This window comes from Anastrepha obliqua, chromosome 2, assembly GCF_027943255.1.
Source record: "Anastrepha obliqua isolate idAnaObli1 chromosome 2, idAnaObli1_1.0, whole genome shotgun sequence".
NCBI lineage: Eukaryota > Metazoa > Arthropoda > Insecta > Diptera > Tephritidae > Anastrepha > Anastrepha obliqua.
In genome coordinates this window covers 113515401-113534688 of record NC_072893.1, presented here as the reverse complement: position 1 = coordinate 113534688, position 19288 = coordinate 113515401, and the positions used below count along the sequence as shown (strand labels likewise).

The 19288-nt window shown below is 40.0% G+C and overlaps 1 protein-coding gene across 1 annotated transcript in view; it reads left to right on the top strand.

Moving 5' to 3' along the window:
* The window catches only part of LOC129239458 (mucin-2), a 57059-nt gene extending 41196 nt beyond the window's left edge, over positions 1-15863 (top strand). The window contains exons 2-4 of the mRNA XM_054874959.1: positions 10755-10977; positions 11337-11487; positions 11556-15863. Coding sequence (XP_054730934.1) covers positions 10760-10977; positions 11337-11487; positions 11556-15857 — 4671 coding nt within the window. The 5' untranslated portion in view covers positions 10755-10759 and the 3' untranslated portion in view covers positions 15858-15863. The remainder of the gene's footprint in view (positions 1-10754; positions 10978-11336; positions 11488-11555) is intronic.
* The last annotated feature ends 3425 nt before the right edge of the window (positions 15864-19288 follow it).

Here is a 19288-nt window from a genome sequence, read left to right as displayed (position 1 = left end):
ATAAATAAATTGTCAAAACTTGTCAATGTATGGTGTACACTTTCCTTTGACGTTCCCTGTATTTACGCGCCAGTTATATCTTTATGAACCATATTCTTTAACCCTAATGCAGACATTTATGTTTGCGCCCCTCCAAAAAAGATCGTCACAATGGACGCTAAAGTCGAAGTGCAAACCTCGATTTTATTCTAGTCCTTCCGCACTATTTAATTTAGAACTTTTTTGAGTTACGCGCACGACATCATTATTCCCAAGTAGGGATTAGCAGATACCAGTAAATACATAAGTTTTTTCGATGCGGTAAGAGGAGGTGGTAGCAGAGGAAGAGGAAGGTCTCTTCTGCGTTGGAAAGATCAGGTGGAGAAGAAATTGGCTTCACTTGGTGTGGCCAACTGGCGCCGGTTGTCTCGAGAAAAAACGACAACCTTTCACTGCTACTTTAGACAATACGCTGGCTCATTCTGTATTGTTCAGGTCGAAAGATCAAGAGTACCCAGTAATCGGTCAAGTACCCAGTAATCGCCCTTTTCTTTGTCGTGCTGTGAAGATTCTCTATTTCATGTCCCTCTAATTTAAGCTAATGTCAAACAAAATAACTGGAACAATTTGGAGTAGTTATTCTGGACTTGCTATTGGACTGAGGATAACTGGAAAATTCTCACAAAGACTTTTTGGTCACAGTAACATACTGGATACTCGTATAAACGTAGAGTCAGACTACGTTATGCTGCAAGTAAACTTTGGCAAGAGGCCTGGTTTTAGCCTTTAGAATCCGATTACCACAATACAATTTCTTCGCAGATGGATCCAAAATCGGGGAAGAAGTAAGGGTGGCTGTCTTCTGCTCGCAGTTTGATAACCAAAAGGCTTTGGGGCTTTCTAATCTCTGTGGCATATTTCAAGCTGAGATCTATGCTGTAACCAAAGCAGCTTAGTTAGCGTTGGAATTTACTACCCTCGACACTCGTTTAAACATTTTCATCGGTAGTCAAGCTACTATTAAGGCAATAATGGCCTTAATGACTAGCTCGGAATGTGTGCAACATTCTAAGTCCAAAATGTATGAGCTCTGCACTGCAAATCTATGCTCGGTAAATAATGGGGACTCAAGCCACAGGTCGTTCTTTGGATGTACAACGCAATGATTCGTCCAATTTTAACGTACGGATACCTAGTTTGATGGGAAGCTCTTGGGGAGGGTGCAAAGGGCTGCTTGTATTAGCTTCACCGGAGTATGTAATACTTGTCCCAGTGCTGCCTTTAATGTCGTTTTGCACATACTTCCCATCGACTTTTACATTAATTCCATCGCTGATCAAAGTGCAATGAAGTTGAAGGAGGTTGGCATCTGGAGGCAATCTTTGAAGCGTCTGGGTAGAATTTTTAGGCAGTTAAGACGGCATTTCTCTGAACTTCGTACAGATCTCTCTATGCGCAAATTTGAGTTTCATGATAGTGCCAGCGCAATCCCACAAAGTAGGCAGAATTGGAGAGGAAAATCTGTACCGATGGTGGTACCTCTGTCTTCACTGACGGCTCCAAGATGGAATCAGAAGTCGGAGCAGAGTCAATTCATCTATTTCTTTAAAACTGCCGAATAGTGATAGTCTTTTTCAGACACAAGTCTTTACGATCCTGCAGGTATAAAAAATATTTAAGGAACTTGAGAGCGAGGGAGATATTAAAATTGTTTTCGATATTCAAGCCGCAGTCATGGTTCTGACGACGCCAAGGTGCAGATCCAAACTGGTCAACTCCTGGGTCAAATCTGTTGGGTGTGCAGGTAAAATTTCTCTGATCTCGGTTCTAGGACATAGGAACATGAAAACCGAAATGAAATTGCTGATGAGCTTGCCATGAAGGGATCAACTGAATTGGTTACAGAGGCCTCCTATCTGGTCATCGGCATCCCATTGACTGTTATGAACGTGGAATTGCACAACTTATTTCTCAGGAAAGCGCGGAAGAGGTAGAGCTCCATTTCATCCTGAAGATTACTGGGTGCTCCTTTCGACAGCCTCAGTCAGTGCTCCAATGTCTGGAAAAGTGTACATAAAATTTTTGAAATATTAGATTTTAGAACCTCTTAGAACTGAAGTATATTTTAAAAACCATCAATATAGAATGTAAGTGAGCCCACGAATATCTCACCCACTTATTAGGCCCGTCCACAGTAGGCTCTTCCTTTCAAACTCAACCTAACTACCTTTGGTAGGCTATGGGAAGCATGCAAAGTTAACGTCAGCTGAGTGTTAACACAAAAACCAAAGCGAAAATTCTTTAAAGCAATCTGACATGCTTGGCAGCATGCGCAAATGGTGAGGTTGTTGCGCATGCGCAAGCGCGCCGTCAACTTTTATCGTAGATAATGGCACGTATAACAAATACCCAACAACAATTGTACGCGTATCAAATAATACATATCCAAATGTAAGTAAGTTGCACAGAAAAGTAGTTACATGTGTCGCGATTGTGTTTTTCAGCTGTTTATTTATTTTGCATTTCATACAAGTACTTATGTATATATATGAATATGTAACTGTGCAATAGTTGTTGTTTACTTTTAATTGTAAAACCTATTAACTATTTCCTTTCATATATATATGTTTGTAAGCATTTTTCTTAAAAGGCCGCAATTAGGGTGTGGATTCAAAAAAGCTTTGCTTTTCAACACCTCGATGAGTTTAAACTTTTTGTTTATTTCTCGTTTAACCCTTTATTGTTGTTGTGTCCCAAATGTAATATTTTATCTTTTCTGTGATCTATGGTTTGTTTTATTTAGTACTCAGAAAAAAAAAATTAAATAATTTCGGGTAATCAAATGCATTTTGTTCGACATTTAAGAGGCGCAATTTTGTTTTAGAAAATAGTCTCTTAAGTACAGGGTGTTATAAATACCAGTTTAATAAAACCTAAAATTTAACAAAACTCAATTTCGTTGGATATGTTATGGTAATAAGAGTACTTCTTCTTTTTCGTGACTGGCGCGATATCCGCTTGAGTGATTTGGCCGAGTTTAGCAAAGCGCCACAGTCGTTTCTTTCTCGTGTTAACCGGCGCCAGTTGAAAACTCCAAGTGAAGCCAAGCCCTTCTCCACCTGATTTTTGCAACGCAGAGAAGGCCTTCCTCTTACTCTTCTACCACCAGCTGGTACCGCATCGAATATTTTCAGAGCTGAAGCGTTTTTATCCATTCGGACAGCATGAGTTAGCCAATGAAGTCCCTGGATCTTTAACCGCTGCGTTATGTCTATGTCGCCGTAAAACTTATAGAGCTCATAGTTCCATTGCCGGTAGTCACCTTTCCTAACGTGCAAAGGTTCAAAAATCTTCCGTCGAATCTTTCTCCCAAACACTCCAAGGGAAGCTTCATCGGATTTTGTCATCATCCAAGCTTCTGCGCATTACGATAGAACGGGCATGATGAGAGCCTTGTAGAGTGTTAGTTTTGTTCGCCGAGAGATGACTTTACTACTTGATGACCTACTTAGTCCAAAGAAATGCTTGGTTAAACTTGGCCAAAATCGCTTAAGCGGTTATTTTGTCAATTAATTAGAAGAGGTCTGTCTATCGAGGCGATAATGGGCAAATGGTCTTATTCAGGGCATGGAGGTCGCCAAGTTATGCTATTAATCATACCAGCCCCAGCAGCTGTTAGGTTAGGCCAGATACTTCAGTTGCCCACTATCTTGGTGTGGGCGTCATCATTTACGGTGCTGAATGGCGAATCGTCCACCTAAACTCGCAAAAGTTGTACCTTACAATCATTTGCCGGTGTGAACGCCAAAGATCCTATTGCCCATTAAAATTACCAACTAGCAATCGAGTTTCATTGTTAATAAGCGCATCCATCTCAAAGTGATATCCTTTCTGGCTCGACATCGCCTGACCGGACAGCTAGACTTTGACATTCTAAGGTATTGTCCCTATCGACGATGTCTTCTTCGATAAGACAATATTCCAAAGTATGATGAGCCCAGACCACCACTCATGTCTCGCTCTGAACCATTGCGATACACCTTGTAGCCCGTACAGGTAATCAGTGACTGTACAGTACAGTTTCATATCTTGGAGTGCAGCTCTCAATATTCCGTAAGGTTTCATGAAATCAGCTATCTCGGCAATCACCTCGAGAAACTGTTGCAGTTAAATATTAAGAGCTCAAAGTTCTTCGAAAGGAGGCCCGCTTTTCAGGATGTGAAAGACACGTGCGGTTTCCTGCATTGGGCCTGCTGTGTATGCCGATTTTATTGATGTGACCGGATGGAAGGCTGCGCTAAATATGGTGATTGCGGGTGCAGAGCTCTACAGCAGGAGGGTAACTTAGTCACTTTTCCAATCTCTAGCGGTGCGCAGGCCAGAACATCTTCGAAGATGGCACCAGCCTCTGCAAGAATTGCATTTGACTGCTGTCAGGTTTCGAGGTATTTTAGTCTGACACACGAAATTGACGGTACAGAATATCTCTGAAAATGGCACCTGCTACTGCAACAATAGCATTTGACCGCTGTAAGGTTTCGAGGTGAACTACGAAAAGCCTTAGAGGTTCCGATTGGGGTGCTTAGTTGAGGCACCGGCGTATTGTGAGAAGTAGAAGCCATAGAGGTTAGAGGTGGCTGATGCTGAGAGCAACATGTGGCTACAGACTTTGTGGTCCACGCAGAATCGTAGAGGCTGAGTTTGAGATGGCACCATCCGATGCATTGATTACATCTAACGGAAGCTGAGTTCGAATGGAGCCATCTTTGGTAAAAGCAGTAGAAATATACTGCTGGACCAGAGTTAGGCTTAATGCCAGACCTAAGAAGAAGTATTTGGGGCAGCCGTGCTCCATCAAGTTGCCCCAGTGGCAATCAAAGATGGGTGAGATTCAGCGAGAAAAACCCGAGTTCTCGCTATGTAGAACTAGCTGCCATGTGAATGACTTTTCTGGTCCCACTGTTTGGTTTATCTCTTTGGATACACAATTAGCTCTATAGATTAGCGGGTATGGATTACAATTGGCGCTAACAGTTCCACTGAGCTAAGCGAACTTTATTAATGCTTGTTACTAGAACAACAACTACTTAAACACAAACTTATAAGTAAATCTTAACATAAATCCTCATATCTGCTTCATCGAATGCTATCAGCAACATAGAAGCGGCTTTAGATATTATCGCTTGGGGCTTTAATGGAAATTGTTTTGGCAAAACGATTAACTTTAATTCAAAGTGCAATTATCTAACAATTAATTTAAAAGCTTACTGAAATCTCAAACTATTGTAAATAATACTTTGCCTCTCTGCTAAAGCGGCTAAATTGAATTTGTGCCTTGATTACTAAAAAACAAAACTTCACACCAAGTCCAAATGACGTTGAATAAAGTCCAATAGTTGGTTCTGCCTACAAGCATAAAACATAAATACATAAATAAAGGCGTACACTTACATATGCATACGTCTAAACTATGATTTGCGCAAACTGTAATTAAATGTCGTTAAAGGTGATTAAGAATTGCGGGCTGAGTTTTTGAGTGCTTATGAAATACCAACGTGAACGTGACTGTAGTTGTTTGGAGTAAAGTGAGGAGTTGTGAGTAAATTATTTCTTATTGAGAGCATAAGCAAAGAGTGGTACAGTGAAGCCGCGTAAATTGAAATTTTATTTATTTGAAGTGACTGAAAATTTATGGAGAAAAAAAGAATGGCCGAAAAAGTAGTTGCAAGGAAATTTCGTAGATTTTCTGAAGTATGATTGAATTAACTTATCTCCGGCCGCTACAAGAATTCGACATAATTTTTCCATTTCCTTTTTAGTCAGTGCTTATAGGACCATAATCAAGAAAAATTAAAAAAAAAAAAATTCTGACCATCGGTGTTTTAGATATGGACTGGTCGAAAAATTGACCACTGGCCAAAAACCGTCAAATATATTAAAAAAAAAATGCAACATTTATGAAAAAAATTTAGCACACGAAGTCAATTTATTTCATTTTATTTCAAATACAAATATTTTCTTGTTGTTTTATTGATAGAAAAGTCAGCTTACAAATTTTTATGATAATCATCAAAACATTTAGTATGTAAAGGAATATTGCATTTTTTGCAAGTAAAAATAGTATGTTTCTTGCAAAATTTACACCGTCAAAATTTGTTTTCAATGCTTCTCATGACGGCGTGTACCCTTTCATTGATCCGAGGAAGGTTCGATGGACCTTCATCTCCATGTTCGTTTTCATACTCGTCCTCGTCCTTGTCTTAATTCAATAATTCTGTTGTGACTTTATTCTATAATTTGCCACCGCATTATCATGGAGATCCACACCACCCATGCCATGATTATACTCTTGAATAGCTTTTGGCTGCGGGATAGTGATAGATTGTTTTTTCTTCCGACAATATCTTTTAATGCTAATTATTGGATTGACTGTGGAGTTATTAGTTATAACATTGACTACAGCATTATCATTCCACCGAACAGTAAATATTTCTTGCTGATGATCAAGTAGTTGGTCAAATGTTCCTCGTATTTCTTTTTTTAAATTTCTCAAAGGAGAATCGCCCATTCTATTTTCGCGTATAGTACCAGTTGCAAAAAATCGACGTTCGTTCAGAGGGCACATTAGATGGTATGAAGAGAAAAAAATTATCAAAGAAAATGATGTGGCACTCAGGGTCAGATACGTTGGCAAGCAAGTCTAAGACTGTTTGTGCGCCTAGACCAATAGTTTTATCGTGAGGGGTTGCTGCTCCCCCGTACAATGAACTAGAAAATAAGTACCCACTTTCAGAGCACAAGCAGCATGTTTTAAACCCAAACCGGATTGGCTTTCCCTTGATAAACATTTTGCAGGAGTGGCGTCCAAAGTATGGAATCATCTGTTCGTCTATAGAGAGATTATGGCTAAAGACTCCAAAGAGCATAAACTTTTTGTTGAGAGCGTCAATAATAGGACGAACTTTCACAAAACGGTCTGCTGTGTTTAAATTCGTGTTGTCAGCGAGATGGATAAGCTGTTTAATTTTTTTAAACCAATTACGACTCATAGCCTGCTTCACAATTGGAACTCACATGTCCGGTCGAACAGACCAGTAGTGGTCAATGTGTGGCAAAGTATGGTACCCCGATAGGTACAATATTCCAATAAACCTACGTATTTCGATTGGCGTGATGTTAATTGGAGTATTGTGTTGATTTGCATACTCATTTGTGAAAGTGGTAATATTTGTGATCAAAAAACAATGTAAAGAAATTATAGGGGGATTTTGAGCCTACAAAATAGTGCAACTATATATACGTATACAAAAAGGATTGATTGCTTACCAATTTCAAAACAAATTTCTTCCAATTTGATTGCTTCCACATTTATTGCGGTCCTTGTGTATTGAAAATCTCTGGGTTTTCGCCATATGGGACGGGCAAAATCCGATTTACTCAAGCGAAAAACTCTAAAACTAAAAATCTTAGCGGAATGCCAACATTCCACCGCTGCATCCCTTTTAGGATAGTTCCGCCCTAGTTCGATATTAGACGAATGAGAACTAGTTCGATTTGTAGGTATTTTCTAATAGTTCCGTACCATCCAATATAGGACAGGTTCGATTTTGGAGGTAAGGTACTAGTGCTGAATTTTAGTTCACTAGTAGTGATTTTCCCTGCAGGGGTAGTACCTTTCCTATACCACAAAGATAATCACTTCCATCTCTTTCAATAAGAAAAAATATTGCCAGATTTTGTTCTATCCTACATGACAGTTCCTGGCCAGCGGTCGATTTCTCGACCACTAAAGTTTACGTCCATGAAACAGTAAAAATTATTGCAATATCGATATGTTACTTTTTTGATTCTCTTAATTTCATCTTTTCTCTTCACAATAAATTAGCAACAATTATTTGTTTTTTTGTTTTTCATTATTTTTTCATCTGCACAAAAAACACGTAAAAATAGTGATAATTTCATTCTTTTACAAAAATCTGCCCTGAACCGTTTTTTCTTAAAAAATTATGCTCTGGAAATTAACTAAATTCCAAATTTAAAACTTATGAAAACTGATCAATAAATTTACATTTAGTTTCTGAGATATTGGAGTCCGAAGTTGGTGGTCGAAAAATCGACCAGCTGCCGAAAATGGGTTAAAGAAAAAAATACATTGTTCAAAAATTGTACTAATAATGTGATACAGTTATGTGTTAGAAGGTATTAAATAAGCGAAATATGCTATTGCAGAGGTTTTCCCATTCCAATTAAAGTTTGTACGCAAACTTTTCTCAAAAGCATTAATTTCGCTTGGGCATTTTGCACCACCACTAAATTGCACTATCACTAAATTTTTAGTGGTAGTTAAAATAAGGATTTCATTATCACTAAGACTTCAGTTACTCAGTGTTTTAACTATCCATTTATTGCATTCATTACTTAGTGCACTATGCAAAACTCTGGTTCTAATATATTTTTTCCATATTTTTATGCTGAGTTAAGTAGAAAAAATGTGTACCTTGAATTTGGAATTGATCCTCAAAATCTGAACTTAGTCCCGGAAGATACATTCCCACTATCACACAGTATTAAAAGAATTAATTACATGGCGAAAAGAACTCAGAAGGTGTAGCCAAACCAGACCGTTAGCCGGTGGTCAGCAAATTTGAAAGAATCAACTGATTGGCTGACGTCACCGGGGCCATGACAGCGGTTTATTTAAGAAAAAAAAACCTGAGATTGTGTTGGTGATATACGAAAAAAATCTGTACAGTCCTCACCCATGTTGCTTCGTTGCTGCCTGAGCAACGACTGATTGGATAAGAGTGTGAGTATGTGTGAAATGAGCGTACAGAGCGTGGCAGCGACAGTTCCTCACACAATTTTTTGTTTTTCACCATAGCAGGCTAAATCTGGTAATCTGTCATCCTAGATATTTTAAATGAAATTTGGAGCGAGGACCAACAAAAGTCCTTCGTAGATTCATCATGAGTCTCTTCACTCCGAAGAAATAATTGTTTGAAGTGAATTTTGGATCAGCGGTATCATGAGCCCTTATTCAATCTAGAAGTTTTCTTATATTGCAGAAGTGATGCGGACGATGACTAACGATGAGAGCGAAGAAAATCCAGAATTGAGTTAAGAGAATCGAGGATTGAGTTTTCTTCGTTGTAGTTGCTCTGGTCAACATGGACACTGAAACCTTTATCTTTGACTTCTTTGAAAGCTTTCCCTGCAGCTTTAAGTTCTATTTCGAGAATTCTTTTCGAAGTGCACCTTTTTTTTCTACTGCCTTGCGGGTTCCAATCGAGTGCTTGCCTGCATATTTCTTTGCGGTCCTTTCGAAGTGTATGTCCAATCCACCTCCACCTCCTGTGCTTTATTTCAGTCTGGACGGGTAACTACTTACAATTTGCCCAAATCTCTCTGTTGTTGATTCTTCTATGCTACAGAATCTACAATAAACAACTTAAACATTTCTTGACAAAAACGTGCAGCTTATTTTCGAGCAAGTCTGTCAGAAGTCAGGAATCACAGCTATACAAAAGGATTTATTTTACATTTGAGTTGAAAATACGCAGCTTTGTATGTGCCGGCTGAGCAAACGCGTTGCGAGCTTTTCCGATTCTGGTGAAGTCTTTATAAGCGACATTTTTTTTTGTCAAAACTGCAAACTATGTAAGGAATCTATTAAAAATCGACAATATTTTCTTCTGTTCCTTTTTTTCAATTTATTCCACCTTTAACTAAAATAGTACTATATCTCAGCTTTTACAACAGCTCCAGCATAAACAACACACAGACGTACGACATACTGTTGCTCGGTTATTTTGCATAGTGCACGCAAAATCTCTGGTCTATGCTTGCAAATCATAAATGATTACAGCTCCAAAGGGTAACATAACTCGCGATCTTCATGATGCAAAGATTTCATTCAAAAGTTGTCTGCTACCAGGATGTGGTATTTAAATCGAAGCCGCGGCAGACGTTTGGCCGAAATTATATTCACACAGAATGCCGTTGAATGCTCATGGAAAGAAGAAAGCTCCTGTGGCGATAGCAAAAACTGTTTATCTTACTTTATTTCAAATTTTGACCGCTCTTAATGAAATACCCTTCACATAGGCACACTTTTGAAGTGTATTCAAGGGTTTTCCAAATGTTTTTAATTATGCTGAAATTCATCTTAACCTTCTAAAAATTATGAAAAGTTCTAGTGCACAAAATACATCGGCACTAAGTGTTCGAAAGTTCAGAAAAATCGGAAGAAGAATTGTCAAAAGAGACCTTTAAGCTCAGTGCTTTTTCATGCCATGCGTTTCCAGCCAACCAAGGCTTCCCCTCCTCTTATTATTAGAACCTTTTATAATAATAGTAATAATAATATTAATTCTCGTTTACGCCCTTTGTTGGGTATTTCGCCGAGCTCCTAATTCTCTTTGTGGTGCGCGTCTTGGTGCTTTTCCACATATGGAGGGACCTACTCTTTTACGCCGCCTCCAAAACCTGATATTGATATTTAAAGATATTGTTAATACAGGCAAGTCTTAACCGCAGTGCTCTCTCTTACCTCAATTACACAAATTTCCATCCTTTAAATAAAAATGAAGTCTGCAACATTTTATCAAAATTTAAATAGAGTTCTTTAAATGAGGTTTTGACCCAAAGAAACAAAAAATTATTATCAGTTATTATATGGCCCAAATTGCTTCCCAATTTTCCTCTGGTATATAAAAAATGCTACTTTTTTTAATAAAAAAATGCCCTAATCTTTTTTTTTTCTTCTCTTTTTCCAGCCACAATGTACCATCGACCAAAAATATTTCTATTCTGCTTGATTCTGCTACAAATCCGACCTTTCTGCACGTTTCCCACTATCGATAAACCATTTCCCGATTCACGAAACTATTTGAGCCGAAATGAGAAGCAGCCACTTTTCAAGCCACCCGAATTGGAGGAAACCATCGAGGAAGTGCAGAGAATTTTGGCACAGGATCCCTCTTTGCCCCGCTTGACAAGGTAAGTTGAGAGTGAGTGTAAGTAAGATTAGGCGAGGCGGGCTGCTCTTTTAGTTAGAGTCGGCTGAGACCTGTCCTTACATCCTTCTAAAATGTTACTCAACTTGTGAGAGCACGAATTTTAGAGGAACACCACCGGACTGTGGAACAATGTGCCGACATTAACTTTGTGCTCTCAAAGATATTGTTGTGATCTTAGACAATCTCTAACGAATATCGAGTAAGTCGTTGCCGGTCCTTACATCGCAGCGTAGTAGCGTAAAACGCAGATGACATCTCACCTCGGGATGTACCTTCTTTTCATAGACCATTTTCATGTATCTAAATTACTAGAAAACTTTTTAATTTTCCTTTTTTCAGAGGTGAAATCGAAGAACTCTATGAGAAGGTGACGCGCGAAGAATATCAAAAAAGCATTGCAGCTGGCGATATGGGGCGCGCGGATAGCATGCGTGCGCTAATGTTGGTGTTACCTTTCAATACGGACAATAATACGGAGGAAAACATACAGGTAAAGACAGTGCCGCCCTCTATTTTGCTAAACCTCTTAGTAATATATCACTTTATCTTTACATTTAGGAGCTCTACACACGTCCGCCTGTCACGAAAGTTATTGGCGCCTACACATCACACCCACCCATCAAGTTTCTTACGCCCGATCCAAGCGCGCCAGTGAAAACGGAAACTGCGCCCATTGGCAATTTTGCAGCAACCACTTACAAACCTTTTTATTCATTGAAAACACAAAAGGCGTTTGCACCCAGCCCAACCACATATCACCCACCACCACCAGCGCCAGTCATATTTAAGATGACTTCACCCAGCCAGCACGCACCGATCGGTTTTCAACCCGTCACTAATAGCGCGGCCTACGAAACGCACGTAGAGCGCAATCCAACCTCGAAACCAGTGCACCGTTATAGCAGTCATTACAGCGCTAAGAACGCAGATTTTCTCAAGCAGCGCAAGCCAATGCCCCAAATAACAACGGTGCGCCCTGTCGCGGATGTTTTGGAAAGTTTGGGTATAGTTGGACAAACACAATCACGCAATCGTTTTACGATCGATGATTACTATGCGGCAGAAAGTGCGCCGCAGCCAGTAATATCCACTTATGTGCCACAAACTCTAAGCATTTCCAATCTTAAGGAATTGCAAGGCTATAGTCTCTCCCCAAAGATCAGGCCTGACGCCTATGCGAGCTTTAAGCCGCTAAATATTGGCGAAGAGATACGCGTTAAGCCGGAGGTGGAGGGTTATCTCACACGTTTTGGCATAGTGGGTGGCCGAAAACGGAAGGACTTGAAGAAGGGCAATAATTTAAAGGGACACGTTGAGCTTGCGGCTGGTGGAAGTGAGATATCGACAGCTAAGTTGCCAAGACTCGGCACAGTAGCTGGTTCGAATAAAGCAGCCAGCAGTGAACTAGAGAAGTTACTCCAGAATTTGCAAGAACTTGAGCGTTTAAATGTCAATCCAAAAGTATTGACTCCCACCACAACTATTCGACCGACAACCAGTACCACCACCACCACTACCACGACAACTACGCCAGCACCCACAACTCCGAATTTGATAACGAACGGGGAGCCTCTGCTAATTGAACCGAAGAAGCCGCGAAGACGCATTGATCCGAATATTGATATTAATTTCGGCAGTTTGGGTAATCACCAGACAGAGGCGCCAAATACTGACCAACTGAGTAAGCTGCTCGAGAATCTGCAAGAGCTGGAAAAATTGCGCACAAATCCTAGTAATGTGCAGAAAACTATTCCACCGACGACTACGGCTGCCAATGCCGCACGTGCGGGAGCATTTCAATTCGCCGCGCCAACGCCCGCGCCACGTACGCCAAGTTTAGTGAATCGTTTCAACGAACTCGCGCTACAGTCCACACCGGCTACGCGTAGTTCGGCACAAGCGGATGCTGCACAACTGCAACAGGTGTTGCGCCAACTGCAGACGTTGGAGCAGGCCAATGCGCGTACGACGAAGAAACCACAGACCCAGCCTGTGCGGGCTGGAGGTGGTTTTTTGGCTGGGCTTGGTGGGCTTGGTGGCCTCGGTGGTGTTGGTGGATTAGGTGGTGCACTGGCACCCACAGACGTTTTCAATTTGCAAAAACTGCTTACCGACGATCGAGAGCTTGAGCGTTTGTACGAGCAAGCGCGCGCTAAGCAAACTGGCAGAAAGCTCGCGACGACTACAACACCAAAGCCAACAACTACGACTACGCAACGCACTTTAATATTGGGCGATTTGGATGATGCTGACTTGCAGCGTCTTTTTGAGCAGGCACGGGCGCGCACTAGTACAACGGTTGCTCCTACAACAACAACCACTACAACAACACCACGAACACCGGCACCGAGTTATCGTGAATTGGCACAATTGCAGAAATACTTCGCGGAGTTGGACCGCGCACGCACCAGCACCACAACGTCTACGACTACCACAACAACACCTGCACCTACGACTACGACGAGCACTCACCCACCAACAACTACTACTTCGACCACCACAAGCACGACTACAACAACCACGCCAACACCCGCTCTAAGTTCAACCGATTTGGCACATCGCATCACTAACAGTCTTAGTGGACTGAAGCCCAAAAAATCGGATGCTGATAACGATCAGTTGCAGGAACTCATCAGCCGCGTGCAACAGCTGGAACGTTTGAACTCAGCCAAGATTGAAAATAGTATACGCGCAACGACAACGGATACGCCAATTCCGTTTGTAGGTTTCACCACACGAAAGGTGAATGCGCCCAACTCCAAGTACGACGATAACCGTGTGCTTTCAAATGATTTCGCACATTTACAGGAACTCTATCAGCAGGTGGCAAGTGCAGAACAAGGCGCCTTCGGACGCATTGAAATCTCCACAGCTGCCACTGCTGCGAAACCATCCGCCAAGCGCACGCAGAACTTTGCACAGAAAATCATTGACATTACAAACGATACCGGCTCTGGTAGCAGTCTACAAGAGGTCGATCCAAGTGACTTTGTACAGCTACAGAAGCTGTTAAGCAAAGTACAGGAGCTGGAACGTGTAAAGATACATGGCGTCCAGGGTGTTTTAGAACCGGTCGCGCCCACACCGACTGTTAGTAGTTACACACGTGACTTTTCTTCCTTGTCTAATCTGGTAACTTCCGCATCCGTGCACACCCCCACCGTTCATAATTCTAATGGCGCACAAATCATTTACCCCGAAAAGGCAGATAAGGCACTTGAGTACAAACCATTCGAGAATATACTTAAGACAGACTCTCAGCAACAGAACACCGCTACTACGGCAAGGCCGCATGTTGCGAAAAAAGGTAATGCTGTGGAAGAACCCACATCCAGCGAGGAGTTGCGTGAGTTGGCCATGGCGGCACCAGCGAACCCAACGAGCTCGACATATGACAAGGATTTCGAACATTACCAAGAGTTCTTCAAGAAGCTTGAGGATGATGAGCGGAATTCGTATAAGAATATGAAGCCACCAATGATATATAAGACGGCGACAAAGGAACCGCCACGATTCATCGAAACACACAAACCGCATGAGGTGTCCAAGCAAAAGAGTAGTAATGTGCAGCAAAAAGCCGATCTCGAGGAACTACAGAAGCTTTTGAGCAATGCGCAGCAACTAGAAAAATTAGGCGTCACCTTGCCCACAGAGTTATCGCAACAAATTGAATCCAAACTAATTAAACCAACCCCCAACGGACAACTAGAGAACCAGCTGGAAACATCCACATCGAAATCAGTGCATATAGTAATGGCAGCACATCCAAAATCAGATAGAGAATTTAACGATCTAATGAGTAATTCAGGGTTACTCCAAAACGATGCCGAACATAAATCCACAAGCACTACGTTCCCGACAATTAAGCAGGATGTAACAATTGCCGAGGATATTGTGGAAGAATCTAGCGAAAAAGAAGCGTTCTTTTCACTAACCACGCCAAAATCGCTCACACCAAGAGAACCCAAGCCCACCACTTCAAGTGCTTTGGATCTGCCTATTTTCAGTGCAACAAAAATTATTGAGGCGGCCATCAAACGTGCAGCCAATAAAATAGGTGTATCCACAGAACAGCCACTGGGTTTCCAAAGGCGTAGTGATACGGATGTTTATGCCGACATGGACCCAGGCAGTATGGACGATCTGATGGGTGAGTTCAGCGAGATGAATTATCAATTGGCTTCGCCGGATGTAACCGTAAGTACGCCACAAAGCGATCCAACAGCACCAAATTCGGAAACTGAAGCGAGCCAACAAACTGCAGCTGCGGACGAATCGGTAGATATAACGAAAGATCTACTAGAACTGCAGCGCTTGATCGGCAACTTGCAAGAACTGCAAAGTCTAAACCTCACCGTCAATTCAGCTTTGCTGCGTCAAGCAGACGCTAAGTATCTGGAAACGTTGAAGAAACAGCAAACAATGGCGGATGATACTATAAAAAGTCGTCGACAAAGTGTAACTCCAGTTGTACTGGCGACAAGTGAAAGCTCAACGGCGAGCATAGATACAAACACCGACGATTCGGATATTTCACCAGATCCAGTAGATACTCAGACTGCGGCAAGCGCTTCAAGTGACACCAACAGCGCGCCAGAAGACACTACAACTAGCAGTAGCAGCAGCACGACGACTACGGAGGAGTCGCGCAATGGTTCACTTGCTGATCTGGAAGACTCTTTTGGTGGCGCTGATACGAATAAGGAAGAACCAAAGCCGCCAAAACGTAAGAATGGTTTCTACTTTCTGGCCGATTGGAACTCTTTCCTAGAAGTGGGTGATGGCGATGATCAAGTGATAGTACGTCTGAGTCCGAAAATAGGCGATCCACGATTATTTATACCAGTCAAAGTACCATAAAGAAGATTCAAGGGGCTGCTGTAGAGTTTAAGTGAAAGTGCAAAAAAGATGACTTTTGTAAATATTTATTATAATTAATTTTATTCTTAAGAGTTTCTCAAAAGGTGGCTGCAAACTGATTGGAGTCGAGTACAACTAGAAGTGGTGGGTAGGAGAAGACGTGAATGAGAGAAAAATACTAGCATTTTAAGACAGAAAAAATTAGCATTTTAAGTTGCGGCCTGAGGATTGGCTTTTTTAAGATTATTGCATTAATTTGAGTTAAAAATTTGTAGCTTTCCACTAGAGATAACACTCTGTTGATCGAGGCGAAGTACTCAAAATCTTATTCGTTAGGCGGAAAGATATATTTTATTGAGAGGCAAGATACAGCATGAGCAACAAATTTGGTGATGGTGAATGGTGCACCACCCAGGTGGAGTTTGGTTTTTCAGTTCAATTCGTCCACAAATCTAAATAAACTTCAACGGAATGAGATGCGAAGACATGTCTTCATTTTAGTAGGATTTTTAGCTGAACAATTTCCGTTAGAACGAGATTATTGTATAAGTCCCATAGAGGAAATTTTAGATTCATGAATCCACAATTCAATAGCCAGAATACAAAAGTTCGCTGGCAGGGGCAGCTATTTCAATTACTTTCCAACGATTAGAGGGCTTCGTTTGATAAGCCTAGAGCAGAGGTACATTGATTTTTAGTTATTTAGCGTGGACCCTCCAAGTCTTCGGAGGCCTTTGACCAATATTTTGTAAAAGCTTCACTTAGTAGAAGTTAAAAAAGTTAACAAGCTGCAACAGGAATAGAGTCGATTCAGCTCCTTCTAGGTCGATGTCCTGGAACGCATCTAATTGGTTTCGTTACTAACCGGGTAGAGATAATGGTGGCGATAGTGATAGTAGGCGAGATATCTCTAAACGGAGAGAAATCTTGATAAATTACAGGCTCTTCGGCTAGTTTGAAACATGGCCTCTTGGTGTGCACGTAAGGCACTTTGGATATTATTGCAACTGAGATTGGGAATGTGTTTCTTTATAGACTCCCTTTTAACAAAAGCTCAAAATAGCCTGAGCAAATCAGATGTTCGAGATATTTTGGCTTAAAATTGCAAAGAAATTTTGTTGTCCTATAATTGAGGTCATGTCATCATCATCATTGTTTCCTTGAATCCCTAGCGGCATATAGGGCACCAAAAACCCCTACGCGCCATCTCCACCGATTACTAGATAAGGCCTGCATTTCCTTTCAGCTTAACCCGAGTTGAGCCGTCTCGCGATCCACAGTTCTTTTATAAGTTTCTCTTGGTCTACAAGGCGGTCTGCATCTCGCTGTGAGTTCCATTCCATAGCCTTCTTCGCTATGTTACCGTCTTTTTTGCGTGAAGTGTGACCAATCTACTTCCATTTCTGCCTTCTAATCCAAAGGTCTAACGGCCCATGTTTACTTTTTCGAGTAATTTCCTTGTTTGGTATAATTTTTGGCCATAAAACTCGGAATATAATATTTAGATAGCGGTTGACAAAAACTTGTAAGTGACTGGTTATAGTGGTGGGGATTTTCCAGGTAGAGCTACTGTAAAGCTGTACCGACAGCACTTTGACTTGATGAGTCTAACCTTTAAACTGGAACTCAGGTTGTTGTTTCGCCATACAGGGTACAACATCCTGAATGTCCCTCTGGTTTTTTCCATTCGGGAACGTACAGCCATGCCATTGCTCGTAGCACTGTTTCGATAGGGTTATTAGCCAGACTAGTCAAAATTGATTTTAAGGCCAGCAACCTAGTTTCTCTACGAAGCGCGGAACCCATTTCTTTAAGCCCGGTTAGGCGATGTGCTAGGAGGCATATGTTGTCAGCATAATCTGTGTGTTGGAGCGTGTCGTCCATTTTAGACCGCAGTTTTGGAGAGAGCTTAAGGCTGCTTCGAAGACGTCTCCTATTACTAAGAGGAATAACACGAGCGATAGAGTACATCCCTTCGGAACTCCGTTTCGAACTTCGCATGGCTCCGACAGATTACCCTTGTATCGCACACGGCATCTAGCGCCATCATAATTGAGGTTATGTAATATGAGATATTTTCCTTTGAGGTCAAAGTACAACCATTTCCGTTTTAAACCTATTTCGATGAGTAAAAAAGTTTTTTATTTAAATCTGGGATATTTTCTATTAATCTCAAAACTATGTCAAATTCGTCGATAGGTGGAAACTGAGTGGCATTCGATAAAGAGAAGAATACAAAAGTGGCAGGAGCTACTTTAAGGCCAACTGACACGCTTTCAATTAAACATAATTAAAAAAAGTTTAAAAAGGTCCAAATTAAAAAAAAGACTAAAAATTTTAATTGAAAAAAATTTTTTTTTAAATATATAAAATGGTCGAAATTTAAAAAATATTAAAAAATTTTAATTGAAAAAAAATATATATATAAAAATCAAAAAAACTCTAAAAAATTTATAAAATGGTCGAAATTTAAAAAAAAAACCAAAAATTTTAATTGAAAAAAAAAAAAAAATTTATTGAAAAAAACTTATTAAGAACTTTATTATAATAGCGCATAAACAAATCTAAAAAATATATATTATATGTAAAGTGGTCGAAATTAAAAAAAAATCTAAAAATTTTAATTGGAAGAAAATTTTATTTTTTTTTTCATCCCATTAAAGCAATTAAAATCAACATTTTCTTATCAATTAAAATTTTCAATTTTTTTTTACATTTCGACCTTTTTATATATTATATATAATTACTTTTAAATTTCTAACCAAAAAATGGTTCTATTTTTTTCGAAAAAAAAAAAACTAAAAACATCCAATATAAAACAAACTATATAAAATGGTCGAAATTTAAAAAAAAATTTAAAAATTATTTTTTTTTTTCAATTAAAAAAAAATATATATAAAAATTTTAATTGAGCAAAAAAAAATCTACAAAATATATAAAATGGTCGAAATTAAAAAAAAATCTAAAAATTTTAATTGGAAAATAATCTAAAAAATTTAATTTTTGTTTTTCAATACAAATTTTAAAATCTTTTTTAATTTCGATTTTTTTATATATTCTTTATTTTTGTAAATTTCTAATCAACAAATGGTTTTATTTTTTTTTTTTTCGAAAAAAAAGCTAAAAAAATCCAATATAAAACATATTTTTTTTTTCCTAGCCCGACCATAATTTTACTTACAATTTAAAGAAAACAAAACTTGCTCAAAAAAATTAAAAATCGTGCACCCCTTTCAACCCTTTTCTTGCCAACCTGTCAATATTTCCGCCTCGACATTTCTTCGGAGTTTGATACGAATCGAAGCTACGATGTTTGTTGACTCTGAAATTACTCGAGTGGTAGTGGTATTGCAACCAGCTAGTAGCAGTAGAGAAAGCGCAAAGCCTCCTCTGCGTTGGAAAGATACGGTGGAGAAGGACTTGGTGTGTCC